Here is a 27,490-nt window from a genome sequence, read left to right on the forward strand (position 1 = left end):
CAGAGGTGGAAAAAGGAGGAGAAAAAAGGCTTTTTTGACTTTCTAACATATCAACTAAACTGTCAAAGCTGCTACTGTAAATATTCACTCACTCCAACTACAACTACAGTACGTCGTCATACTCTTGTAATACAGCTGTACTGGCAAGCATCTTTAATTCAAACACTGGCTCTTCAATTTTACTCTGTTTGTTCTGTCCTCATGGCTGTTGTGTAGAGTCGGTCTTAACCCTTTTTGTTTACTGTCCAGTAGAGATGCCTTCTTTTTTGTGTATTTAACCCCTCTGTTTATTTCCAAGTTGCATGAGGGTACCCATTGCCCCTGCATTGCTCCCAGCAATACTAATATTGCTACTTTCAGAGTGATCAGGGAGAGCCACGCTGGGTATGGATGACTAACTGGCCCAGGGCAAGATCAATGACATGCTATATTTTCTTTAAAATGGTCTTTCAATTTGCAGGGTGCCTCTAGAGGACCATCCAGGTCTCCCAGAGGCAGCATCAATGGTGAAGGAAGTCCTCTCCCACATGTATGTTTGTTTGCATCAATTTTAGTCTTCTTTAAGACATAGTACTGTTGCTGATGTTTCACATCTATGTTCAATTAACCTCTCAAACATCCTAACAGAAAGAGGAACCTCATTCATTTGCCCAGAAGCTGCAATTAAAAGTTCCCTCAATGGAGTCATTGATTCGTGTGGGAGCCAGTCGAGCAGAAAATCTGTTTCGATCTCCCTCTAAAGAGAACCTAGTCAGAAGCCCATCACGTGACTCCTTGACCCCTGTGGGAGAAAATGATTCTCCTGCTACACCCACATATGATCCATCCTCGGATATAGAGAGTGAAGCTGAGGAGCCACCAGGAAGTGCCGACTCGCTTTCAAAAGAGCAGCTTTTGCACAGACTGAATCAAGTAGAGAGAAGTCTGGGCAAGTATAGAGGGAAGTACTCAGAGGTGAGGCTGACAAAATAGATTTCAGTGTTGATTGCAACACACCTGTTCAAATTATTGCCCTGCTGAAATAAGTAATGTTTCCCTTCCTCCTTTTCCCTTTATTTAGCTGGTTACTACATATAGAACAGTTCAAAGAGATAAAGAAAAAACACAGGTAAAATCAACTGTTTGATTTAAAACTTGTGGTAGTTTTGTAAGAAAGTTATTTAATCTCTCCTTTGATCAATTTTGATTTACCTTCTTCTCCTTAGGCCATCCTCAGTCAGAGTCAAGACAAAGCTCTCCGCAGAATAGGGGAGCTGCGAGAGGTAAGGATCATGTTGTGAATTCACTGTGAATGTATATTATTTGCATTTTCATTGAGGTTTTAAGGAAATCTCTCAAATTACACTTAGGAACTTCAGATGGACCAACAAGCCAAGAAACACCTGCAGGAAGAGTTTGATGCTGCACTAGAGGAGAAGGACCAGATGATCACCGTCCTCCAAACACAAGTTTGTTCATTAATCTATGCAAAAATGTGGTTGTTACCTAGAATAAGCTTTGGAAAAACAACAGATACACGTATTGTATATACTTTTACAATTGGAGAGGTCTGTCTGACTTGACTTCATTGTGAACTGTTAGGTAGTTCTGTTGAAGAAGCGAGTCAAGGTGGGCCCTGGTGCTCTGCTACCTGAAGAGGAGACCTCTCAGTCAGAGAATAATGACAACTCTTCTTCTGCCACACAAAGTCCATCTAAAGATCAAGGATTCGAGGCAGAGGTCACTGAGGGTAAATATTCTTCATGACTGTTTTGGTAGACCGAACATCTAATTCAAAATTTTAACAATAGGATTTTGTGTGCCAGTGTTTTAAAGAAAACATTGACATTTTTGACACTCACACAATATATTGAAGTGTAATACTGGTAATGTTTGTTCTGTACAGGAGAGGGCAACAGTGATCCATCCAAACTTTTGGAGGCTCTACAGAAGAGAGTAAAGCGGCAGGAAAACCTTCTGCAGAAGTGCAAAGAGGTGATGCGCACACACAAGGAGCGCAGCACGCAGCTGGGCAGTGAGAATGAGACTCTGCAGGAGCAGCTGCAGGAAAGGCTGCAGGAGCTGGAGAAGATGAAGGTACTTCTGACAAGATATGATGGTGATATGATCAAGGACTAACTGTAATATAAACAGCTTAAAGCATATACTTTTATAAAGGATTTTGAAAATATCAGTTATAAATAATCTACTTTTCTTTATATTCCAAATGGCTAAATCAGGTAAAACTGACCCTGTAAACGATTGACCCTAGGTTTAAGAGTATATTATTTATGTTGTGCTGAAGAATAGCAATGACAGTCATTATGGTTCACTAATAATGTAACCCTATTATGTCAGGGACACAGTGAACTACTGTGGTTCTCAGTGTCTGGGGTTCCAAACTCTGGCTGCGCTCCAGGATGATGGTTGGTGTCATGTCAGCTTGACATTACTGAACGTCAGTTTGATTGTTTTGAGAATGTGTTCCTTCAGTGCAATGATCAGCTTGTTTGTGTTATGCATAGCTGATGTTGTGCTGATGCAGCACCACATAACAAATGTTTCTAATTATAAAAACACACTGATAACTGGCTGCATATACATTGACTTGACTTAATGAGTTATGTTGAATCTGCACTCTGTTTTGGGGGCAAGACATTTTACCAAACATCTGTCTGCAATTCCAGGCTCTCACAGGTTTGTTTTCTGGTTGGTTAGGAGGGAGCACTATGTCAGAATTTTTCTTTTTTGCATCTTTCTTTATACACTTTTCAAATAAAAAAAAACAAAACATCGAAGTAGATGCTAAGCCGTGTGGCACAGACATAAATCAGACAGTGGAGATAAACAGTCAACCCAGCATTTCCTGTTTAGTAACCACTACTTAAACCAAGGTACCACAGAGACATTGCAACTACAGCTACATACCGCTGCAGTTAAACTGGGCTGTAATTTGGGTCAACTCTTGGTTGAGCAGAGTTTGTGTACACTTTCTGCTTGTTTTGCTTGTGGTTGAGGAATCCTTGGGGGTGCGGAAAACATCTTATTTTAAAGGTATGGACCGAGTCCAGTAGGGAATACAGTATATGAAGCTGAATGTTAGGAATAGAATCATTTGTATAATAAATTAAAAACACTTATTAAATAAGTTAATTTGTTTTGTGTCTAAAGGAACTGCACACAACAGAGAAGACAAAGTTAATCACTCAGCTGGGTGATGCCAAGAACCTCATCGAACAGCTGGAGCAAGACAAGGTGGGTTTTACATGTGTTATTTTTTTACCTTTAAACTCAGTTATTTTTAATACTGTGATCCCAGCTTTAGGTGTTAGAAAGTTGCAATTGCGCTCTACAAAAGACAAACATTTTAAGTTATAGTAGTAAACTCTTCACTTTATTCATTTTTAAATGCATTGTGTCTCTTTTTTTAGGGCATGGTCATTGCTGAGACAAAAAGGCAGATGCATGAGACACTGGAAATGAAAGAGGAAGAAATTGCACAGCTTCGCTCCAGACTCCAGCAGGCCACGGCTCAGAAAGAAGAATTACAAGAACAGAAGGAGAAGGCTGAGAAGTCAGGTAACTAAACTCTTACATTTGATGTGTTGAGAAAAACATTTGTCAGTAAGTTAAAAACTTTACTGTGACGTTGTTTTAATTTGTTTTGTTGTTTTGTAAAGCATTTGAAGAACTTGAACGGGCACTGGGTGTAGCTCAGAAGGCGGAGGAGGCTCGGAAGCAGCTGCAGGTTCAGCTGGAGGAGCAAATCAAGAACATTGAAATGGCCAGCGAACAGGAGAGGAAGCTTCTGCAGCAAGAACTCACTCGAGTCAAACAGGAAGTGGTCACTATCATGAAGGTCAGGGACTGTTGAAGGTCAAGACATTATGTCTTAATTATGAGGTTTTTGCAGACTCTGTTTTGATAAAAGACTTTTGAAAAATCAGCAGAATTACATAACACCTGTATTTTGAAATCTGAAATGTGGAATCAGATGTGGTTTGGGAAAATGTTTTAAACTATACAATTCAGATGCCACTGTGTTATTATTGCTTTTAGAAGTCATCAGAAGAAACATTGGCTTTATTGGAAAAAGACCATGCTGAAGCTCTGGCTGCTAAAGAAGCAGAGCTGATTGACAGAGTCAGAAAGGCTGTGGTAGGTGCCAAACTCTGACTTAAGTGATAAGTGAATCAAATGTTAAACAAATATAAGTGACCTTAAAATGTTTGATCTGGTGTAATTGTGCTATATAGGATCAATGCAAAGAGGAGTTTGCACAGTCAGCTAAAGAAAGAGAGCAGCAGTTTGCTCTGGCTTTGGAGGATGCAGAGTTACAGAAGACGGCTCTAAAGATGGAAGCTGATAACAAGGTCAAGGAAACACAACTGGAGCTGGAGACTGCGAGGACTGTGAGTTCATTGGTTCTTGTGCCGCAATTTGTGTTATTTACAATAACTAATCTAATTGTGTTTGTTTGCAGAGGATACTTGAACTGCAGAGCTCCTTAGAAAACATCTCAGACGATGGATCGAGTGTCGCTCAAGAACTGTCCCGACAGCTGGATGAGCTAAAAGTGAGGCATGGAGAGCAAATGTCTGCACTGGAAGGAAAGCATCAGGAGCTGCTTGAAGAGCACAAGAATACCCTAACTCAGCAGCAGGAGGCTGCCATTGAGGAGCTTAAGGACAAACACAATGCTGAAGTTGAGAAGCTCTTGAAAGACAAAGAGTTGCAGTTCCAAGTACATGTTGAAGACATGAACCAGAAAACAGTGGAGAAAATGGATGCCAAGCAGGCAGAACTAGAAGCTATTTCCTCTGAGCTCTCTGAGGTGTTGGTGAGTAAACGGCTTCTGGAGGAAAAGCTGGTGGCAGCTGGAGATGCTCAAAGTGTAGCTGAAAAAGACCAGGACGAGAGGTTTCAGGATCAAGTGTCAAAGCACCACAAGGAGCTTGAAAACATTAAACAAGAGCATGAAGAGTCACTCAGGTGTTTAGAGAAAAGTCTGAAGGATGAGCTTGAGGCTTTGAGGATTGTTCTACGGGAAAAGGAAAAGGACATTAATGAGCACATCTTTCAAGAAAAAACACTACAAGAGGAATCACATTCCAGATTGCAAGAGCTAAATGCCAAGGTTAAGGAGCTAGAGCAGCTCCAGCAGAGTGTGTCACAGTCGCAGTTGGAAAATGAGAGTCTGAAGGAGACTAGTGCAGAGTCTAGTAAATTATCAGGGGAACTGGATCAATGTAAGAAACAGTTGGAAGATTTGGCGCGTGAGTTGGACGTTGTACGTAGTGATTGTCAACAAAAAGAGAAGATGCTTCAAGAACTGGAAAATCAGTTACTGGAGACCAAAAAGGAGCTCTCGGAGAAGGAGAAGGAGAGGGAAGATGCACAAAATAATTCTCAACAAAAAGAGAAGTTGCTTGAGGAACTGGATCAACAGTTACAAGAAACAAAGAAGGAGCTCTCGGAAAAAGAAAAAGCCTTTACTGAAGACCTCAACACTAAAGAGGAAGAACAAAAACGCCTTAAGAAACAGATGGATGAAGAAAAGGCTGCGCATGACAAGAAGAAAAGAATTATAACAGATTTGGAAAATAAGCTTAAATCACAGGACACTAAAATGGAAAAGTTCAAGGTGAGGGCCAAAGAAATGCAGGAAAGTTTCAAGAAAAAACTCCAGCAGAATGAGGAGAACATGAAGAAGGAACTTGCAAAGAAGGATGCAGTGCTTCAACAAAAAGAGCAACACATTCAAGAGAAAATTCTTGAAATGGCCCAAAAAAGCTCCCAAGGCCTCAGCACTGCAATGTCAGAGCTGCAGGTCAACCATAAGGAAGAAGTGGAAAAGCTACTTGACGCACACAAGCACGAGTATGAGGAGATGGAACGTCAACTGACAGACAAGTTCAGACAGCAGGAGGAAGAAAATATAGAGAAACACTCTGTTATTTTACAAGAGAAGATGCAGGAGCTGGAGGATTTATCTCAGCAACTCAGCAGAAGCAGAGAGGAAAATGAACAAGTAACATGTGAAGTGAAAGACCTAAAGGAGGAACTGGCAATTCGTGAAACCACTGTGCAGAAGCTGCAGGAAGAGCTTAATGAAGCAGCAGTTAAGCTGGAAAGTTTATCTCAGGGTGAAGCGCTGCTGAAAGAGCAGATGGAGTCAGTGGAGAGGAACCTAAACCAGGTTATGAATGAGAGAAATTCCCTCCAAGACAAACTGAACTCGGTGGAAGAAGAGAGCAGAGAGAAGTTAAATGTTCTTTCTGTGAAGTTGGAGGAAACAGAGAAGTATTTGGGAGAACTGGAAGGTTCCAAATTAAAGGAAAGTGAGGAGTTGCAGAATAGATTTGAGGAAACTTCTGTTCTACTACAAGCCAAGGAAGCAGAGCTGCAGCAGAAATTAGTTATGATCAGCAGCCAAATGGAGAGTTACTGTAAAGAGGTTCAGTCTAAAGTTGAAAGTGGATCAAATGAACTCTATGACAGAGTTGAGCGTAGGCTCAGCGAGCTGGGGGATAGACTGCTATGTAGTCACAAAAAGGTATGGCATCTGAAAAACACTGTCCTCACTAAAGTAGATAGAGTTAACACTTTAGAGGAGACTCTCCACCATTATATGGAGGAGAATAAGAATCTATGCATTTCATTAGAACAGATGTCTGCTCAGGTAAAGGCTCATACAGAGCATATAAATGCCTTAACACTGGAGAAAGAGAATCTTTCTCTGTCCATTCATGAAAAAATCAAACAAATTGAGGAGCTGAGTGAAGCAAATATGGTCATATCAGATAATACGAGAACAAACGAGGCCCACATCAGTGGCTTGGAAAGCATCATCATTGACTTAAAGAGTCAGCTCGAAAGCCACATGAAGGAGAAGGAGGAAGCCATAGATCAGCTGAGACAGCAGTATGAGGAGGAGCGGCTGCAATCTGCTGCACGAATGAAGGAGACCATTGAGACGTTGGAGCAGGAGAGGAAGTCTGCTTTGGAGCAGGCAGACACACTCAGGAATAGTTTTTCTGAGTATGAAAACAAAGCTGAAGCAAAGTTCATTCAGAACGACAACACCATTGTGTCTCTGCAGACCAGGGTCGGTGAGCTGGAGCGTGAAATGTGCGAAAAGAATGAAGCTCTGCAGAGCATAACTGCCACCATTGACAATCAGTCCATCAGCAAGTCGGAGATGGACCAGTTGTTGAGTGAGAAAGAGCAGAGAGTCGGAGAACTCACCTCAGAGCTGGAGACTTTGACCAGCCGCCTCGGCGACATTCAGGAGCAGTTAGCCTTAAAAACAAAAGAGTGTGAGCAGCTCACGGCTGACCTCACACAGCAGCACATCATCAGGGAGAGAGAGCTGGTGGAGCAGCTGCAGCAAGTTCAGATGCAGTGCACTCAGAATGGTAACATAGAGCAGGAGATGGCAGAAAAATTACATGCACTAGAAGAAGACAACCAGAAATGTAAAGTGGAGCTGGAAAGTCAGAGGGAAGAGTTTGAAAGGATAAAAGAGGAGATGATTAAGAGCAAAGAGGACACTCTGAAGGCTTCTGAGGAGAAGTTGCTCGCAGAGAGTGCCCGAAAAGTCGCAGAGCTCAAGAAGAAAGCCGAGCAGAAAATCGGTCAGATTAAGAAACAGCTGACTTCACAGCTTGAGGAGAAAGAGCAGTCAATCAAGGCCCTCAGAATGACCTTGGAGGAAATCAAGAGCAGCGAGACATCTGGCAGACAGCAAATAGAGTCGTTAGAGGAGAGAACAAGTAAACTGGAAGACCTCATCAAACTTAAGGAGGAGCAGGAGTTGCATCTTCAAGAAATCCTGAGTAATGAGAAACTGGAAAATGAAAAGTCCTTAGAAGAAATGAAAAGTGTGTACGAGGAGAAGCTGACTTCATTTCAGATTGAGGCAGTGCAGCCAGAGCAGCTCGGCGTAACTGATTTAACATTGCAGGAAATTGAAGCGAAGCTAAGAGAAGCAGAAGAGCAAAATAAAAGTCTCCTTTTAGAAATAAAACATTTAAAAGATGAAATGCAGGCCAAAGATGAGCAGCTTAATAAGCATGTGGCCTCTATTCAACAACTACAAGTTGAGGCTTCAGCCAAGGTTGAATGTAGCAGCGTGCAGCAAACAAAGAGTGTGATGAGAAATGATATGGGAAACCACTCTCCTTCAGAGGAGGTGGATGGAAATCCTTTAGAGTCTCTCACATACAAACTGAGTCAGGTGACAAATGAGAAGGATAAAATCCACAAAGACTTCAACAGGTTGCAGAAAGACATCAGATTACTGAGGAAGGAGCACGAACAGGAAGTAGAATATATGAAGAAGGAGTTGTTGGAGGAGAGCGAAAAAAGGCTGAAGTAAGTTCATATAATTAATCATTAGCACATCTAATAAAACTGCATATGGTAAACATGTTTGGTAAATATGTGTAAAAACAGTATAAGCAAGGAATTTCCTCTGCCTTTTTTTGTGACAGAATTGAGCTAGAAGATGTGGAGCTCAAGCACAATTCTACTATTAAGCAATTAATGAGGGAGTTCAACACACAGATGGCCTTAAAAGAGTCAGAGCTGGATACGGCAGTGAAGGAAGCCATAGGTGAGGAGAAAAAGGAGATTTCAAACTGCCTGGTAACATAACAATTGTACTAATAATTAACAAGTAATCAAGGATTCCAAGGTGCAACATTTTACTCTGTTTGAACTTATATTGAGTAGGAAAGGAATGCTAGTTAATGCTTAAGAAATCAAGCCTGCCTGTTTTTATTCTCTCCAATTAGCAAAGGCTCAAAGTGTGGAGGCCGAGCTCATCACTTGCCATCGCGAAGAAGCTAGTCAGCTCAAGAAAGAGATCACACAGAAGGAGGACGATTTGCACAGAACAGTACAAAAATATGAAGAGATCATACAGGTATTTGAGGAAAGAAAAAGGTGTTTTCTTATCCTAAAGTTTTACCATAGATGAAGCATTTTTTATTTCATTCGTTTCCAAGAGTCGAGAAGAGGAAATGGGAGACAAAGTGTGGCAGGTTCAGAAAGAACTGGAGGAACTGCAGGCCAAGAACCAGGGATCCTCAGAGGTACAAACTGGTCTGAGTAACCTGACCAAATACATCTGTTACAACTGATATAACTGATTTGAGACATTGTATCTTGTAGATGGATTTTAAATTAATATCTTTACTTATCAATATCTATGAAATACTGTATTTATGAGCCTGAGAGATTATTTTAAATATATGGTCAGTTTCTGATAAAGCAATATTCCACATCAGGAAAAAATATCTGCAAAATCACTTTTTTCAGATTCCTTCAGGAAAACTTGAAGTCTGATGGAATCGGGAGCAATAGTTGTTATAGCCATTGCATCCTAATACATATGCGTTTTAGTTCGACTCACTTCACTTATTTAAAGTTCATGTGAAGGATAATGGACCGAGCAGTTACTGGCTGCATTGTTGGCTTCTTCTGTCTTATTTCATATCAGAAAGATTTGATCTTAATGTGTGGGACTACTTGGGACTTGCTCTCATACTGTACTTAGCTGTGTTCAGTGTCTCGCAGCAGTCGTATGGCTGCTTTCCAAAGCACGCCGGATGCTGTGAAGCTCATTTGATTCACTTAGGAATGTCCTCCCTAAAAAAACATGGATTGGAGACGGCAGCCAACCTCAATCCCTGTTCTCAATTATCATCATGTGAGGTGATTCTTGAGCTTTGGATTCATACTGCTCTAATACTCACAGTCAAGATGTACTCTCTGGCTCCAGGCCAGAATGGACTAAATGCAGCTCTGAAAACCGCTCTACCCAGGTGTGGAGGTGCAATGAGTTCCCTGCAGGGATATTTTCGACTTATGCACACAAATAAAGAATTACGTTGCTTTCTATTGTACATTTTTCCCCGATGAGGTAATAATTTTTATGGTTGAGTTGTATAGACGTATGCACCAGGAGACCTTTTTTTCCTATGGGCCAAGTAATCCATTCTTGACTTTTCACAAGTTCAGTTCTGTTATCGTAGGTAACAGTCCTCCAGTTGAACTGTGTCTTATTTTTTAAACAAGGCTGGTGAAATTCTACACCTTTATTTTTTTCCATGAAAATATCCCTGAGTGAAAATCATAACTAAAAGTGAAATAAGCTCTTTAATCTAATCTCTGTAACTTTTGCTCCTTTGAAGTGCGTGGGTATGTGGTTTATTTATCACCTTCTGATGGAGATTGAATTGTTTTGTTTTTTTTTAGGATAGTCTTTCAGTGGTGAATTATTGTTGGACTGAAAGACACCGACCCACTAATACATGGTCTAATTCAATCCAAACTCTCTGTGATATGTGTAGTGTTGAGGGAAGAATAGACTCTGCCAGGCTTGTTACACACAACCTTTATTTTCAATGAGTTTAAAGTTAGTTTTTCATCTTTTAATGGTATAATCTGACTGGGAAAAAATACACACAACACAGTCTTAAGCTTTGGCCTGTGATGACCTGTGACACTTAACATTAAATTATGTTCTAATTGGTATAAATCTAATAAATTCTCTCTTTTTTCTGGGACAGCTGAGTGTGGAAGACCTGCAGGTACGTTTGTTTATTCATATTTATTGTTGTTTAATTATTGTAGTATTAATCCAATGTTACAACTTATTAACTTTAACTGTGGTTAAAAGTTGGCATTCACAAATGATAACTAACCAAATAATTTTTTTTACTACAAACTTTTTACAGACTAAAATAATCACATCATTTGGTCAGATGAGACAAATCTACAAAGTCTTGATCCAATGGGTTGTTGCTTTTGTATTGCGTTCAGAAGGAGAGGTGTAGAACCCAAAGGATAAAGTCCTGACAAATATACACACATGGGAATATATTTTTGTAGAGAGGCTTCGGGGTAGGATATTAAGACAAAACTTTAAGCATTCAGCAGCAGAACTGAGTCTTTGTCTTTGTTTTATTCCCCACAAGACACCGATACGTGGCATACTTGGAAATAACCAACTCTAATGTTGGTAAACTGTCCTAATTGTTAAAAAAAATGTATTTAGAAATGCTGTGATAAATTGGTTGTGTTCTATAGGGAAATGTTTTTCTTCAGTTTTACCTGATCTAGACCTTGTTCGTGTGAATCATCTTCCTCAGGCTCAGCTTGCTAAGAAGACCACCTTACTGAGCGAGGCTCGACTAAAGGAGCAAGGATTTGTTGAGAAAGTGAGTGTCTAGCTCTGTGTGCTCTCTCCGCGGGGAACAGTGTGTGTAGAAACCCTGTACACTGTATTCTCAGAATTCTGTGGCCTCCAGCAGTAGCAGCTACTGCTCTCCTGCTGCATCAGCCTAATTACAAAGCACATCTGTTTACATTTGGTTAATCCCCATAAACAATCAGGGCAACGCCTCCCACAGTTTTTTCTCACACACATCGAAACCCTCAAAAAGTTACCCCAAAGTATGGCTGACAAATTACTTTTTTATGACATGCAGCACAAACCAATGCACAGAATTAACCCAGTGGGTTAGTCTTTTTTTTTTTATTCTTAATCACAAAGTGTGTGTATGTGTGTGTGTATATTCTTTCACTCTAGATTCACTCGCTCGAGGACAAGATTAAGTGTTTCCACCGAAAAACAGTTGTAACTCATCTGGGGAGCACAATCAAAGGTACAGTTGGATCACTGAGTTTCCTCAATGTCCTGTGAAGGTTATGGTTGTTTTCCCAACAGCCTGAGATCTCGCCATAAATGCATCACATTTAGGATGAAAGATTATAAAGACATAAAAACATGTAAATCCAAAGTTGGGTGTGGTGACATGACAGTGTGTTGAGTTAAACCTCTGAGGAAACTTATGACCTACAAAGTCACATTGAAGTTATTATTTGTACCACAATTCAGTGTTTGCTGTGTAAGAATGTATTTTGTGTTTTAATATTCTGCATAGGACATTAGGGCACTTTATATCTGCTGGTGTGACTATAAAAATAGAGATATATTGCTCACTTATACAGCAATGACATCTGTCATGCTTTTATTTGGTTTTCAAGAATGAAAGTTGATATTTTGTGTTGTGTTAAAAATAACATCAGACTCTTCACCGTGTGTCATCACCACATTGACATTAATGTGGCCGTAACCTCAGTGCATCACCTCCAGACCTTCCCTGCTGGTAAACATAAAGAGAGGCTCATGTCAGACAGAGGGGTGTGCGGGGGTGGGGTCCTTGCTCCATTTAATGAGTTTTGCAGACATGGTTGTCAGGTTTCCCACACAAAAACTCACAGCACACAGAGCAAATCATTCACTTCCAGTTTATGAACTTCATTCCACCGAATGCCTTTTATACCCCCGTGTTTGTTAGTGTCCTCTTCAGACTTCTCCCAAACACTACTGTGGTTCTAGGTAAAAAGTCTGATTGACTCCGACTGTCACTCACCTTGTGTAACTGAGGGATACAAGAGAAAAAGACTGGAACATTATTGATTGGTTGAGCATTACTTCACTTGTCCTCTTTTCTTATAGTCTATAGCCTCAGGTCTGTGGAAGGTGTTATTACAGTAAAGCAGAAACTATTTGCGTGTTTTACATTGATTTATTTACTGAGGTTATACAGCAACACATGTTCTCATTCCATTTTTACAGGATATTAATGATACATCCTCAGGGCTGAACATTAAAATATTTGTCCTCCTGTAGTGTTAACATCTTCATGCTGAGCATCAACAATGTTTCCTGTGCTTGTAATTTGGTTTTAATTTGAACTCATACTATACCTGTGGAGGAAGGAGACTTGTGTTTGGTTGTTAACACAAACATTTTGTCCATAATGGGTTTTTTTTTTCTTTTAATTTATAACAGAAGATTTATAAAAGAAGTCTTTTATTTGCAACTCATATGAACGTAGAGTCCACACAGTGTCATGACATAAAACAGTTTTAATAAAAATATTTTTACTGTCACAGCTGTTAATGACAGGCTATGTATCTATTGCATGATAATAGTAAATTAACAGAGTTATAAACAGAGTTTTTGTATATTTTTACAGACCCTGTTTTCAGCGATGCCCTCACAGAACCCACAGAGATGGAATATCTGAGGAAAGTATTGTTCGAGTACATGATGGGACGAGAAACAAAAGTATGCTTTTTTTTAATTATTTGTCCAGTTTTCTTTCTTTCTCTTTAACAGTAACCATGCAATAAACAGAGAAGACAGAAGGGAGTGAAAAGTTTCAAACATCACTTTTAATAATAATAATAATAATACATTTTATTTATAAGCGCCTTTCAAGTCACCCAAGGACACTGTACATAAACAAAACAAACAACACATACGCCCGGAGAGCAGCGGCAAGATACATGCCAGCGTCCACTCTCAGTGGCCAAAGTGACTTTTGTATTTCCTCACAGCTAATCGCGGTTCACCCGACTCAATTTTTAGTGGGGAGCGTGACACAGTTTAGGAAGTTGTAAAACAGTCATGTGTCCAGTCTGCTCACTTCAGATTAACACTGATCTCCATAATTACCAGTGTTAGTGACCTGCTCCTAAAGTCAGCATGATTTTTCCAGCTCCTGGTCAAACACTTAGTCTTTATGGCACCAGCACAGACCTCCACGATGCAGAGGATGTCCCTCACTCTGCCTGCGAGCACATACATCTTGGATGACGTAGAACTGCCACTTAAAAACATGCTGGCCTTGTTTGGTGTTGGTGGAGCGCTTGACTTTCCTTCTCAGCAGCACTGTTTCTGATTATCCCTCGAGTTTATTGGGAAATGTAAGCTCCCTGGCAAACAGACCTGCAACTGATTAAGCAGATGATCATTTTTGTCCCCTTTTTGTCAAAGAATAAAGAAGTTGTCTATCTGTGGTTTATCAAAGGTAGATTAAAATGACAAATTAATATTTAGAAAAGATAATGATTTCTGTTACTATTTATAAATATGACAATCTTACTCTGATGCGGTTGTTGCTATAAAACATTGGGGGCATTTTTGGAATTGGCAATGGCCCTCTGCCCTCTTAGGGTGACCCACTCCCACATTTGGAACCACTGCTCTCTAGTGATGCTCTGCTGGCCAGTGTATTACTGTATTTCATAATATGCTGCTTTTCAGTGGATCAGTAAGCATTCAAGAATGTTTTAACAAAACTTAGGGTTAGTAAAGGGTTACATTTGAACCATAACCAGGAAGTCAATAATGAATCCTTTGATGCACATGTAAAACTGTCTAAATTGAACCTGACAAAAGGTACATGAACTATTTAATCATCACTTCATTTGTTCATTTACTGCTTCAGACAATGGCCAAAGTAATTACCTCCATGCTCAAGTTTCCACCAGAACAAGCTCAAAAGGTTTTGGACAAGGAAGATTCCAAACCTGTTGTAAGTGTGTGTTCATCTACAAAATAACCATCATAATTTCAGACTATCTTTGATTTGAATGATAACTAAATCTCATTGTTGACAATGACGTTTCTCCACAGCCTTGGTTACGATGAGTATCCTAGAACTTCTGATACAAATGGAGTAAATTCTGCTGCTGCTGCTGAAGGGAATGACTGTATTGGATCAGATCCTCCTCTCTGTTTGGTCATTTTATTTGTGAGTATGTGTGTATGTGTGTGTGTGAATAGGAGTGTATGACTATATGTAAAGGTGTAAGGAAAATATATGAGAATATACCAGAAACACAAATCTTTCATGATTAAGATTAAGTTTGTTAATTTATGTTTTTAGACTAAGTTAAATGACTTTGGTTATTGTTTGTTTTAGAACCCTTACTTCCGGTGTCCACCTGTTCACATACATAGGCTTGTGCAATAAATCATGTTATTATCATGTAATGATGCTGACGTTCGGCAGATTTATAGGTTTCTTTGTTGTCTGAATTACTTCCTTTGAAAATCTGTTAATGACCCTTTAACTGTGCACCCATGCTTCACGTCAAGACTCTGGACTCTTGTTTGTTCAACGCAGCTTTTTCTACGCTTTCTATTTTGTCACTGACACGGACTCAGAAACTGCCCGGACGACTAAAACTGTAAATTATCATGATGTTGAACACTGTATTATATGACACTATCAGACTTGCTATACATTTTCAGACTAATGGATTAAATCTTATTTACAAAACACACGTTGTCTGTCCTTTTTTTTTTTTTTTTACATTACTGGAACATACCATTTAAACCATTGAAAATAGTAATTGTTACTCAGCATAGGCTTGAACTGAGGACACAGATAGAAAACAATTGTTAAGAAATGTATAAAGTAAAAATAAGAAAAAAACAACTGTTAATTGATTAGATTATTGATAGATTGTTAACCTGACCTTAGACTGGATCAGTCACATCTAGTCACCTTTATTCTAATTTAGGTTCAGATATGTGCTCACACTGTAAACTACAAACACACCCAGTCTTTGTGATCATAAAATCATGACAACACTTGCAGGACTTTACCAACTTTCTTCCGAATGTTACCGTTAGGGGGCAGCAAAGCCCCCTGCTTTTGGACAGTTGGACCCCAAAAGCACAGAGCTGAAATGTGATGCTCTGTGCTTTTAAACCATCCCCGTCTCTTCATGACCGCGTTCAGAGCCAGAGCCAATGCCGAAGCTTGAAAACTAATAATCCTGTTTTACCTTTCACTTTAAAACCTTTGTTGCGCCTACAAACGCTGTACTGAAAGACCCATCGTTGTGCTTTTATTTTGGAATAATATGTATTTTTTTCCCCTTTGCTGCATTCGGTTGACTTGATTCTTCTGGCAGCATTTATCTCCACGACAGGGAGCCTGGAGCTGAAACTTTCTGAGATTGACACAGAATGGAGAGAAGCTGACGCACCGTTATTTATCGGACCGTTAACTCCCCACGCCGCTCCTCATGCCATCGCAGCCTACACCTTGGCCCAGACCAGGAGACAAACAGCTGAAAAATACGTCTTTAACTCTTTGACAACTAAAGTGCTGACAGAGCCTCCCCACTGGCTTCTTCTTTCTTTACTCTTTTTTGGACACTTGGACGGCGTTTTTACGCGCGATGCGCAAAGGAATGGCTCCTCTCCGGCGGCAAAGGACAGGAGTACAACACGTTTTCTATGTTTGTCTCTCCATTTCAGTTGCCTTTTCTTACAACATAGACCTAGAACATCCTTTGGTGTTCCGTGGACCAAACTCTAGTTTCTTTGGCTACTCGGTGCTAGAGCATTATCATGACAACACACGCTGGTGAGTGCAATGTTGCAATTTTCCTGGAAACGATCTGTCAGTGGTGTTAATGAATTAGTGACTTTGTGACACACATGTTAATATGTCCAAAGCCAATGATGCGTCCACATCTATTTATTTGAAGAATAACGACTTAATTTGTTTCTTTATTTCTTACGGGTCGTTGATTTAAAATTCGAATTTCAAATTTGGAGTGATGGAGTTTGTTAGTAGGTGATACCCTCCCTATTCCCCCATCCTCTTCCTTCCCTCGTGTCTGCAGGGTGATAGTAGGAGCTCCCAGGGCGAACTCTACCTACAGTAGCTCTGTGCACTCTCCTGGAACTGTGTACAAGTGTCGAGTTCACAACAACCCAGAGCGCCGCTGCACAGAGATGGACCTGGGAAGAGGTCAGTGACCACAGAGCCACAGCATCACCACAGCAGCCACACTGGCTTTCAGAGGCTCACAGAAGTTCAGGGAGCAACTCTTACCTAGAAAACTTCCTCCTTTCTGTTTCTGCAGCTCCTCATGTCCACTCTCTCCCAGTGCAAACACACTCCCCCAAGCATCTGTTTTGTTTTATCAGAATAATGCAGCCTTATGCCTCTCTTTAACAGTGCCACAGTTGTTCTTTTACTTGTACTGTCGTGTAACAGGGACATGGAAAGTACAAGCGGGTCCTCTGTGCTGAGGTGCATAAATATTTTTTTCCCCCGATAAATACAATTCATGATTCTTCTAATATTTTCCAAACACATGAGCCAAAAAAGTTGTTCAGATGCCCCCCCCCCCCACTCATAAAACTTCAGTTCTGTTTTTGAGGTCAGAAAGCCGGGCTGCACGCATGGATTTAATATTAACTCCATGCTCTGTCAATGTATGACCAGAAAAACAGCAGTGATCAGACAGTAAGGGCGCATTGACTCAGGGGCCAAAAGAGCTGAAGCCTGATTGGTTGACAAAGACAAAAACAGACCAAAGGTTTATTGTAGTATCGTTGATGTTTTTGTCGTTGTCTTTGTGAAATGTTTTTGTTAATTTATTCTGAATTAATCTGCTTTGTTGTAGGAAAATTGATTGACTTGTTCATGTTAGTATTGGAGAATTATAGCAGCTGTATTTCCCTGTAACTGACTGGTCTTGAGGAATTATCTCACTCAAGTTAGCTCTTCATTCAACTGTGACACAGGATGTAGCGCTCTGCATCCTGTAGTACTGTTCAGTTTGAAAAAATGGAAGACATTGATGTAGCAAATTGTTTCTTTATGTTATTGTGGTTTATCAGTTGTGTTAAAAATAACACAACTGATAAAGCACTGTTATTGTTCTTTCTTTGCCAAGTAAGCACTAAAACTGTAATATTCCAGTGAGTGTAAGTGAATACTGTGGTCCTCTGGAGGAGAGTGTTGCCCATCCCTGTGGTTTAACTTATAATTTTAGTTGATACACTTAATAAAAACCAGAAGTCAACAAGTTTAAGAACAAGTCTCGTTGTCAGGCCAAGACATCCTCTCTACTGGTGACTCATCTGTAAACTGATCACGTTGTCTTTTAGGAAACAGGCCGAGAGAATCATGTGGGAAGACGTGCCAGGGAGACAGGAACGATGAATGGATGGGAGTCAGCCTGGCCCGACAAGACAAAGCCAACGGCAATATACTGGTGAGTCCGAGTCAGGAGCCGAACTCTGCTGTCACTTCAGCAGTCTGTTTAATGCAAACCGTGTAGTCTCTTAAACCAGGCCCATTATACCAACATCACCGTTACAAATGTTTTACCATGAACCACGCTGCTAAACCACAGCTGCTCTCAACATTACGAGCCCTCTTCAGTAAACAGGCCACGGCTTCCACTCTGTGCCACATGCTTATGAGCTCTGAATGGCAAAGGTTGAATTTCATTCAGGATTTTTTTTTTCTTGCTTTACGTTTTTCTGAGCTGGAGTCACAACAGTAGGCAGAAACATGTGGAAACCACTGTGTGGTTACATAACACTGTGAAGCGTTTACCTTGTGTTTGGAGCTGGAGGAGTGAGTGGAACAGGGTTTGTCAAAGAACAGAGAAGAGAAGATTTGGTGAAGAAGACTCACTAGTCCTGTTAATCCCAGATGTGCTTTGTTCCCTGTTTGCACACAGATGAAAGGGCGGTCGCTGGCAGTATGTTTAGGTTTTAGGCCCTGTCGGTGGTCCAGACTGAGGGCATCATTTTTTAAATAGTAGTGACAGAACTGAAAGAAGTTCTGGTCACTTTGATGGGAAGTTTTTAGTACTGAGCTGCTCTTATAGGAGAATCCCAAGTGTTTTTAACAAAGAGACGTTTTAAAGTGATTCCACAGAAATGGCATAAATGCTGTGATGTAGACATTCAGGCCTATGTTGGCATTGTTTCTCTATTAGTATTTGTCTTTTGGACCCAGCTAAAAATGTCATTACCTGTACAATGCAACTTGCACTTATATCTACCAAGCCTTCATTTTACTTACAGAGCATAAAATGATTTGGATAAATTCATTTAAAGTCCAGCTGACCTGAGATGACTCCTTTTTTTAAACCAAAAACGCCTACAGCAACTTTTTGCCCCTTTCAAATGCAGATAAAGACTTTTTGGTCCCAGTTAGTCTTTGCTCTGAACCCTGCATATTGTCCAACTTGATAGCTCTGCATGACTTCAAGAGGTCAAGAGGTACACAGCTGCCTTTACAACCAGGGAGTGAACTTTCCTGTGATGTTTATTCAGCTGAACATGCACACTGTCTTTGTGACCAACTGACACATGTTGCATTGTCCTTGAAATTTCATTTTGAGCATTCTGAGAGGTAGAGAACAGTATGGTTTTTAGTTCAGCTTTATAACAGTCTGGCTGAACTCACAAACAAAGGGATGATTTAATCTACATTGGCCCAAATTCCCTAAAGTTCTTCCAACTGACAATACCAGTTGGAAGAACCACGGAAAACTGTGTCTTGTAAAAAAAAAAGTGTGATTCCTATTTTAAACATCATTGCTAAGTGTGCATGTGTAAAAGTACTTGTTGTTGATTGATCTTCAAAATCAGGAATTTCTCACTCTGTTTGTTCTCTTATTACTTTCAGCATGTTTGTCCTTGGTCCATCTCTTACCTAAGTGGAATGCACTGGCTTGATTTTCCAACCATAACCCTTGGCTATACTTTTGAGTCTGTCTGTCAAAGTTTGAAAACTTCTTGGAGATGTCTGTCCACAAGCTTTTAGCTCCACAGACTCTAAGCCTGCCATAAAAAAGAGATGGCAAATCAGAGGTAGTCTCTGCACTGAGCTGCATGATGCAGTATCTTATTCTTGTGTTTCAATGCTATTGATTGGACTCTTGTTACTGTGCAACAAGAAGAAACACGGCTGCACAACAGATGTTCACAGTGATGATTTCATCTGCACTTTCTGCGAAGGCCGTGGATGTGACCATGAGCTCTTGAACACGACTACTCTGTCCAACTGTGAACGCCTTCTTAGCCCAGACAGAGCTTGTCAATGGCTGCACTGCTGCTCTCCCTGTGTTTTTGTCAGTTGATTAATCTTTTTTGAAACGCTCTCCACTCGTGAGTTCACAGTGGTGTTAGTTTGCTACTGCTGTCGTCCAAGCTGCTCTATGTTTCTCAACAGAGCATCCTCTTTCCCAGACAGTCATTTTACGCTGTGTGTGAGCCCACAGTCCACCAAACTCTTACAATCATTTAGTTTGGCTGCGTGTGTGTGTGTGTGTCTGTGAGCGAGTGAGTGTGTGATGTATGGAAACCAGTGCTTAGGGTTTGTGAGGTGAATGTGTCTGCACAGAGGCGTCCAGAAGTGTCCCCAGAGCCACAAGATCTCCACCAGCAGCACCACCACCATGCTCTCAGTGGACTAAATCATTACCACATTCACACATACAGTACACTGTCTATGCCCTGCACTACCACAGGCTTTGAACTCTACCCTATATTTGCTGGATTGCTGAGAAATACAGTATTTGGAAACACGTGGCTGAAAAATATATTATCAAGACTTATTCCAGCAATAAGAAATACAAACCCTGTTTAAGTTTGTTCACTTCACGTCATGTTTTTTCACACAATTTGACCCTTTGACCCTCCAGCTGAAGTGAAAGTGTCCCAAACACTAATGACAATCAGAAGATTATTTACTCATGGAACATAATTTGCAGTTTGGGAAAAACAGATCATAAAGTGCAGCTCAGATATTCACACCACAGACCATGGCTCTTATGGTCAGGGTTATGAACGGGCTTTAATTCCCCTTCTTAGTGACGATGGTTTGACAGCCACAGAGACGCCCTGACTCCAGCCCTGTGAGTAAGGGGCTTAAACGGTCGGTGGTGGAGGGACGTCTGCCTGCTGTCTGAGATGTTGGTGTTTACAGAACTGTCACGTGTCTGGATTTATGTTTGGTTCTTAATGATTTCTTGCAGGCTTGCGCTCACCGCTGGAAAAACGTGTACTACGACTCGGAGCACATCCTTCCGCATGGATACTGCTCCATCATACCTCCAACACTTCAGGGCAGGGCCAAACCACTCATCCCATGTTATGAAGGTACGTCAGCCGGTGATCAGTTTTTCTAGTAACACAAAAATCATCTTTGATATCATTTTTAGGAAGTTTACCAATCTCTGTGGAAAAGGATGTTTTTATTCCTTGTTAACCTTTTGGCAGAGAAAAACAATATGACACCATGCTTCTTCAGTACACAGTTTAAAAACTGTTTGTATTTGAAAAATAATAACGCTTTAAACTGACCGGTGCAATTTTCCATCTCATATATTTTGATATGACTCAGGGCTATTTATTGAAGACTATTTTGCTCCTAAATTGCTCACTCAGGTCAGGATTTCTCTTCCTTCCAAACTCTGCTCCCAACACTCATGCATGCATGGAAGGGTATTTACAGTACATTGTGTCCGGATCCAAACTCAATATTTTCGTAACCTGAGAACACTGTCACCCACCCCCCTCCAAGTGAGAGGTCTCCTTAGTCTGTTTTCTGCCCCCAGAATAATCTTGGAAGGCAATGGGACTTTGACTAGCTCCATATGGAATGCAGGAAAATCTCCAGTAAACGCTGGCCCAGGCACACAGCTAAATAATTTGTGGTTTGCTTTTTCTTTCAGACTATAAGCAAAAGTATGGAGAAGAGCACGGATCGTGCCAAGCCGGGATAGCGGGAGTTTTCACAGAGGTCAGTAACACTCTGTGTGCTCATCTTCCTAATCCATGTTAATCTCTTCTTTGTCTGAAACTGATTGATGATGTTTCATTACCACTGACACCGTCATGTGTTTTATGTTTCCCCCTCTGCGGTGCCTGGAGGACGCTCACGGATGTTGTGTTAATTTATCTAAAGCTAAGGTGGATTTCTTCACTCATACAGTAACTATATCTCAGTTTATTCCACCCAGATCACGGAGTCACAGTCACAGTGACCTCGTCTGACCTCTGCTGTGGTTAAGATAAGGTTTCTGGTTCTTTATTAGCAGTGTTTTTTAAAAGGATTTGGCTAATTACAAAACTTTACACTACACAAATAAAGGTTTTGTAGTTCATTTGTTAATGTACTCAAACTAATGCAGATTTTGACAAATTTGTTCCACTATAAGTCAGATTATGAGTTTTGGAAACAAAATGTTAATATATAAATATACAGAAAGGCTTAAGGTAAACCACAGAATAACTAAAGGTTGCACTAAAAATAGGAAAATTGGTCATAAGTAGAGCAACAGCGAGTCAATTAAGTATGTTAATATATATAATTTAATTACAATCAGTTTTAACTGTTTAAATAAAACATAAAAAACAATCAAATTTAGACAAAGTTATTCTGAATGTCAACCCAGTTTGTGCTCTGTGGTGGGTGAGAATCCCAGACACAGAGCAGTGGTGAGAGTGAGGTCAAACACATTTAACTCTTAGACACTTTATTTGTAAAACCTGCTATAGTTTGACATAAAAACCACTTGCTTATAGGTAGTTTGAGAAATATAAATATAATCACTTTGGACAGTTTGTTTTCCTAACATCAGGAACATAACTCTGCTGTGCTGTTTCCCATGAGCAGCAGGTTCTGTAAAAGCCTAGGTTCAGTGTCAGATTACAGCCGTGCTTACCTTGGTACACACACTAACGTACAGTGGAGCGTTAGGAGTTCAGAAATGTGTCCACAGAGCAGAGCTTTGAGCTTTAGGGTAAAACAATACTAAATGGTGAGGAACATCAAGAAAAATACCAATGTATTTAGTCTTCATTTACTCTGAAGTTCACATCCATATCAACATCGGCAGCTTTGGACAATGGAGCAGACGAGACAAAAAACTCGTAGCATGTAGTTTCATTTTTGCCCCATGCCAATGTGTCTGTAGGCAAAAGTTAATGATCCAATGGCAGCTGTTGGAGAAGGCCGCACTCTGAGCTCTTATAGGCCTGGACATATTTATATAATTAGTGTGGTACTGACTGAACGATGTAGCAGCCACAAATCATACTTTTACCAGATATAACGATGAACATGTTTATGGTGGACATGTTCAACACGTGGTCTTCCTCTGTGTGTAAACTGAGCCTCGTAAGGGTCAGCGAGTGATGTCACGGTGTACAGATTAGGGTTAGATTGTACTACATAATCTCCTATTTAAAGTCTGTGCGGTTGTGCGGGTTCATCAGTCTTAGATGGATCAGCTGGACATGAGGAAGCTGTAAAAACTCACAGGAGAGGACATATGGATTCAACAAAGCAGGGAGTGTTTTAAACCTAACCCCACGGTTTTATTCACAGGCTGGAAACGTCACTGTTGGTCTGTGAAAGTGTTTGAGTCACTCTCCAACCCCCTCCTTTTTTCAAGAATGTCGGGAATTTAAATAAAAGGTGTCCAACTGTTAGGCCTTATCCTTGGCTGAACCAGAGTCCGTGGGCCTGGTGGTACCCAGATGTTTGACATCTCAGTGGGAAGTCAGGGAGGTGTCTCCTGCTGAGCGGGGTCGTCAGCACGTCCTTCCCTGTGTCTGTGAAGAACATCAGTTGTCGGTGGTGACGGTCTCTGTGACTGCAGAAGAACAAGAACTATTATTGGCAGCAGTTGAAACAGAGCGTCTTAATATTATTGGCAGCAGTTGAAACAGAGCGTGAGAGTGTCCTGCATTAATAGCTGCATTTTAGCGAACAAATTTTATAGCTGTCATTTTCCCATCTTTGAGTACCTTATCACATCAAAGCAGCAGCTGGTGCTCAGTTTATAAAGAATATGTGTGGTTAGAGCAGATAACACTGAACAGTGTGTATCCACTAGTTACCTGCTTACCAGTTTGGCAGCAGATGACAAGAGTTAAGGTTAGATATGTCTTAAAATGAGTTATACAAAAATGTGTTTGCTCTACACAAACATAACCCTCATTTCCCTGCAGCGTCTCTACAGCCTCATTTAATTTATCACATTTAAATTTAATAAACTTGATGGAAGATGATTAAAGAGTGGAATTGCCCTTAAATAGTGTCTGATGCGAAGGTTTTATTTAGAAACGTTTTGCACATAACGATCATCTCCCATCTGCTTGTTGATAAAACCCAAAAGTGAAGTGCTACTATGTGCTTTCAAACGGCCAAGTTTGAAAGCACTTTTATACTCCCATAGCCTGAGAAGATTTGTTTTAATAAATGTGCCACTCCCTGGGCTATTTTCAACTGATAATCCTTTCTCCAAAGAGGCATCCTGATGGGAAAATACAGAACAGTCACAGTACTGCCTGTAATACTTCCTGTGATGCATACAAATAAAAACTACTGTTCAATATAAGTATGTGGGTATTTTATCACACTACTCCCAGTACACAAAAATGTATAATGTATGTAAACATACTGTATATGTAAGCATATATATGTACGTATCTAAGTATATCTTTCAAAATTGTGGATCACTGGTATATAAGGTCTTAAGGTCTAATCGTATTAAATCTCATCTAATTCTTGTGCGCACATAATTTAAAGTGAGGTTTTTCATTTCCAGGAGCTTGTGGTCATGGGGGCACCAGGCTCATACTACTGGACTGGGACAATCAAGGTGTACAACCTGACCTCAGACTCTTTCTATGGCCCCAACAAAGACGACATTGATTCCCACAGATACAGCTACCTTGGTGAGGGTCCCCGCTGACAGTGCGACTATAATAAAAGTGACTCCAGAGAAGCTGTAACCCATTATTGTGTGTGTTTCCTCAGGCTACGCTGTGACAGCGGGACACTTCTCCTCTCCTAATGTAATAGACATAGCTGCAGGGGCCCCTCAGCACAGTGGCAGTGGAAAAGTAAGGGCCTCTCATCTGATGCCTTTTTGTGCAGCTGGTGACCTAAAGGCCTCCTTCTTTTTCTGCTTACAGTAATTTTCTTCATTCTCCATTACAGGTTTACATTTTCAAAATCGACGGAGTGTCTTTGGTGAAGAGTTTTCAAGCCTCTGGGAAAATGGTATGAGCGTGGATGTGGCCCTGTACTGTTCTGTTTCTAACAAATGTGTGGCTTTTTGTGCATTGGTGACATCAGGAACATTACAGAAACATTTATAAAACAAATCTGCCTGAGAGGAGAGGAGAAATCATATTTACTCTTGTAAATATGTTGCAGACACAGGATTCTATATGTGTTTTCAGAGCTGCAGATTCTGTGTCTTACTTTAACTCTGTCATAAATACTGTATATGAAAGAGGACAATAGATCCAGTCATCACTTTTGTCAAATGTATAAACCTGAAGGACACATGTCTCTGATCTGACCCCTGCTCTGTGGCTCCACTTGGTTCCAGATGGGCTCTTACTTTGGCTCCTCATTGTGTGCAGTTGATCTGAACAAGGACGGTCTGTCGGACCTGCTGGTGGGAGCGCCCATGCACAGCCAGCTGCGGGACGAGGGCCAGGTGTCAGTGTTCCTCAGCAAGGGCAACGTGAGTGGGATTTGTGGGTTGGTGGGAAAGGCTAAGATTTAGCTACTCTTGAGCTACTTGTTGTCTAAGTTTGGTATATTTAGTTGTCAGTTGTTAAAGGTTAGCTAAGCTAACCTTTATATTCATTCAGCGTTTATCTGTCTCTAACCATTTAGCTAAATATGAAGCTTAATTTTTTTCCTCTGTTAAATGTCATATCTTGTCTGTGTCTTTTTTAGCTGTTAATCTTAGTTTGTTTCACTTTGAACAAAATTTTAGCTCACAGATATTTATTAAAGCTCAGGATTTACATTATTATTATTATTATTTATTTATACTACAGCAAAGGTTTTCTCTTATTTTAGCTTTGTATAAACTGCCTTACTGTTATTAACACCTTTGTCTTTTGTTTGTTTTTTTCAATCTCTGGCTTAAAATATACAAATACTTAAAATAACATTCTTTACATGTCATCAGAAATGGGAACAGCATGTGCTACAGAAGTCTAGCAGAACATTTCCCACTCAGGCATTGCAAAACCTAACTGTGTGCATTTTACTGGGGTATTTAAAGCCCCATTATGAGAATTACAAGGCTAATTTCAGATATTTCATTTGCATTCTGAGCCTGGCTCTTGCTAATGTGTGACCTTGCTCTGACCCACAAGGCTGTGGAGTTCTAACTTTTGAGTTATTATTTCTACATCTTACATTTTTTAATATTAATGGCAGTTTGGATCGTCATGGCGTTCATTAAGGGGATTATTTACCAAAAATACAGATTGTTTGTGCAGTTAATATTTATGTTTGTTGGCTGGTTTGATTGTTTAGATGAAAGCCAAGTTTTTGCAGCTGTTGCCAAGCAGTCTTTATCTTTGAACATCTGCAGAAATTTCACTCGAGGACTGAAAAGTCTTCATAAATTTTCTTCTTCTTTTTTTTGTCAGGGGGTGATGGAGGAGGCCGGCATTTTGACTGGTGACAATGCCTTTAACGCTCACTTTGGAGAATGCATTAGTGCAATTGGAGACATAGATGACGATGGTTATCAAGGTCAGTACAGAATTGTTGTACTTGAAACCATATATTTATACTTGTGTTAAGAGATTCGTCGACTCACGTGAGCCATGAGTTGTAGCTGCTTTGTTTAACATCAGCCATGTTATTTTCATTATGTTTTGATTCCTCCACATTAGGGAGGTTCCCTTTAGTACAAAAAACAAATGAGTATTGACAGGATGCTTGCTGAGATAAGAAAAAAAAAGTTGTGATAAGCTTCACACATATAAACATTAAGTTCCTGCGCTGGTTGTGCTCTTTCCACGTGTGCAATTCCTATTTCATAGTCATGCTTACAGACTCTTGCAGTGAAAACAGAGTTACATGTTTTATTTTGTTTAAAGTTTAAGGTGCCAAGATGTCTATGAATGTGCTTAAAACAGACCTTTTACTCCAAACAATTGACATGATTCTAAAGTGTCCGTGGGCATGCTAGTTATTTGTAGCCACTGGTGAGAGGTCAGAGCAGAGCTGGGGGCCATGTTTTATTCTGTACTATTAACCTTTAATGGCCCTCCTGTGGTCTGTGAAGTAAAGCTGTCTTCAGTGCTATTGTGCCGTAGTCATGCAACAGAAGTGTTTCCTCTGTCATCTGGAGAGCTGGTAACTTCCGGAAGCCACAGACAAACGTTGACTTACTGAGATGTTTTGTATGTGCCACAAAACACGTAATCTCCACAGATATTGTGTTTTGATTCCCCAAGGGTAAATGTTGGAAAGGCTTTGATAAAAAACAAACTCTTTTTTTTATCTTATGCTCATGTGCATGGATTCATCCAGGAGTTGCCAAAATTAGCTGAGCACACAGACGCTTACATTGCTTGCTTCCCTGGTGGCTTAATTTGGCTTCCGTCTCAAGCTTGAGGTTGGAGGCCAATGTCTGTTTTCATCTCCGTGTGTGATACGCTTCAAGGCTTGCAGCCTGGCACTTTAGGTGAGTGTGTGTGTGTGTGTGTGTGTGTGGTGGTTTAATGTGTGCATGGAGAAGGATGGCAGCTGAGAAGTATAATTCATCCTGTAAGTCTTCAGTGAGGCAGTGTCGAAAGAGCCAGACTTCCTCGCTGACTGAGAATATTATTTACGGCTTCGCTGCTACCATTTCATCTGAACGAGCTACTGTAGAAATAAGGAAAATAACATTTACTTTTACGTACAACAAAATGATGTCATAATTGTGGGAGTTTTCCTTGGTTCAATTCAATATCTGGTTGTTTCTACTTTCCGTTTGCAGAGCCTGCAACGCTGGGCTGAAAGTGTTTTGGTTTATAAAAAGAAAGTTTTAAATGGAG

General features: G+C 40.4%; 2 protein-coding genes across 4 annotated transcripts in view; both read left to right on the forward strand.

Annotated features, from left to right (window-relative positions):
* golga4 (golgin A4) overlaps positions 1-15,133 on the forward strand; it is a 20,348-nt gene extending 5,215 nt beyond the window's left edge. For 2 of the 3 annotated variants that reach the window (XM_017037350.2, XM_008322264.3), the window contains 22 exons: positions 461-529; positions 628-954; positions 1,061-1,108; positions 1,206-1,262; positions 1,350-1,448; positions 1,582-1,729; positions 1,886-2,076; positions 3,151-3,234; positions 3,411-3,558; positions 3,660-3,838; positions 4,039-4,137; positions 4,236-4,391; positions 4,463-8,355; positions 8,475-8,596; positions 8,778-8,908; positions 8,991-9,077; positions 10,557-10,577; positions 11,139-11,207; positions 11,579-11,654; positions 13,035-13,126; positions 14,292-14,378; positions 14,480-15,133. In XM_017037350.2, the coding sequence (XP_016892839.1) occupies positions 461-529; positions 628-954; positions 1,061-1,108; positions 1,206-1,262; positions 1,350-1,448; positions 1,582-1,729; positions 1,886-2,076; positions 3,151-3,234; positions 3,411-3,558; positions 3,660-3,838; positions 4,039-4,137; positions 4,236-4,391; positions 4,463-8,355; positions 8,475-8,596; positions 8,778-8,908; positions 8,991-9,077; positions 10,557-10,577; positions 11,139-11,207; positions 11,579-11,654; positions 13,035-13,126; positions 14,292-14,378; positions 14,480-14,494 (6,198 nt within the window). In that variant the 3' untranslated portion in view covers positions 14,495-15,133. Of the gene's footprint in view, positions 1-460; positions 530-627; positions 955-1,060; positions 1,109-1,205; positions 1,263-1,349; positions 1,449-1,581; positions 1,730-1,885; positions 2,077-3,150; positions 3,235-3,410; positions 3,559-3,659; positions 3,839-4,038; positions 4,138-4,235; positions 4,392-4,462; positions 8,356-8,474; positions 8,597-8,777; positions 8,909-8,990; positions 9,078-10,556; positions 10,578-11,138; positions 11,208-11,578; positions 11,655-13,034; positions 13,230-13,378; positions 13,936-14,291; positions 14,379-14,479 lie in introns of those variants that run through there. The other variant, XR_003051303.1, reaches the window with a different exon arrangement.
* Positions 15,134-16,038: 905 nt separating this feature from the next.
* Positions 16,039-27,490, forward strand: part of itga9 (integrin, alpha 9) — a 46,557-nt gene continuing 35,105 nt past the window's right edge. The window contains exons 1-10 of the mRNA XM_008322263.3: positions 16,039-16,226; positions 16,489-16,616; positions 17,765-17,871; positions 20,653-20,776; positions 21,352-21,419; positions 24,235-24,364; positions 24,447-24,532; positions 24,630-24,692; positions 25,027-25,164; positions 26,090-26,195. Coding sequence (XP_008320485.1) covers positions 16,039-16,226; positions 16,489-16,616; positions 17,765-17,871; positions 20,653-20,776; positions 21,352-21,419; positions 24,235-24,364; positions 24,447-24,532; positions 24,630-24,692; positions 25,027-25,164; positions 26,090-26,195 — 1,138 coding nt within the window. The remainder of the gene's footprint in view (positions 16,227-16,488; positions 16,617-17,764; positions 17,872-20,652; positions 20,777-21,351; positions 21,420-24,234; positions 24,365-24,446; positions 24,533-24,629; positions 24,693-25,026; positions 25,165-26,089; positions 26,196-27,490) is intronic.

The sequence above is a fragment of the Cynoglossus semilaevis genome, chromosome 12, assembly GCF_000523025.1.
Source record: "Cynoglossus semilaevis isolate Cse_v1.0 chromosome 12, Cse_v1.0, whole genome shotgun sequence".
NCBI lineage: Eukaryota > Metazoa > Chordata > Actinopteri > Pleuronectiformes > Cynoglossidae > Cynoglossus > Cynoglossus semilaevis.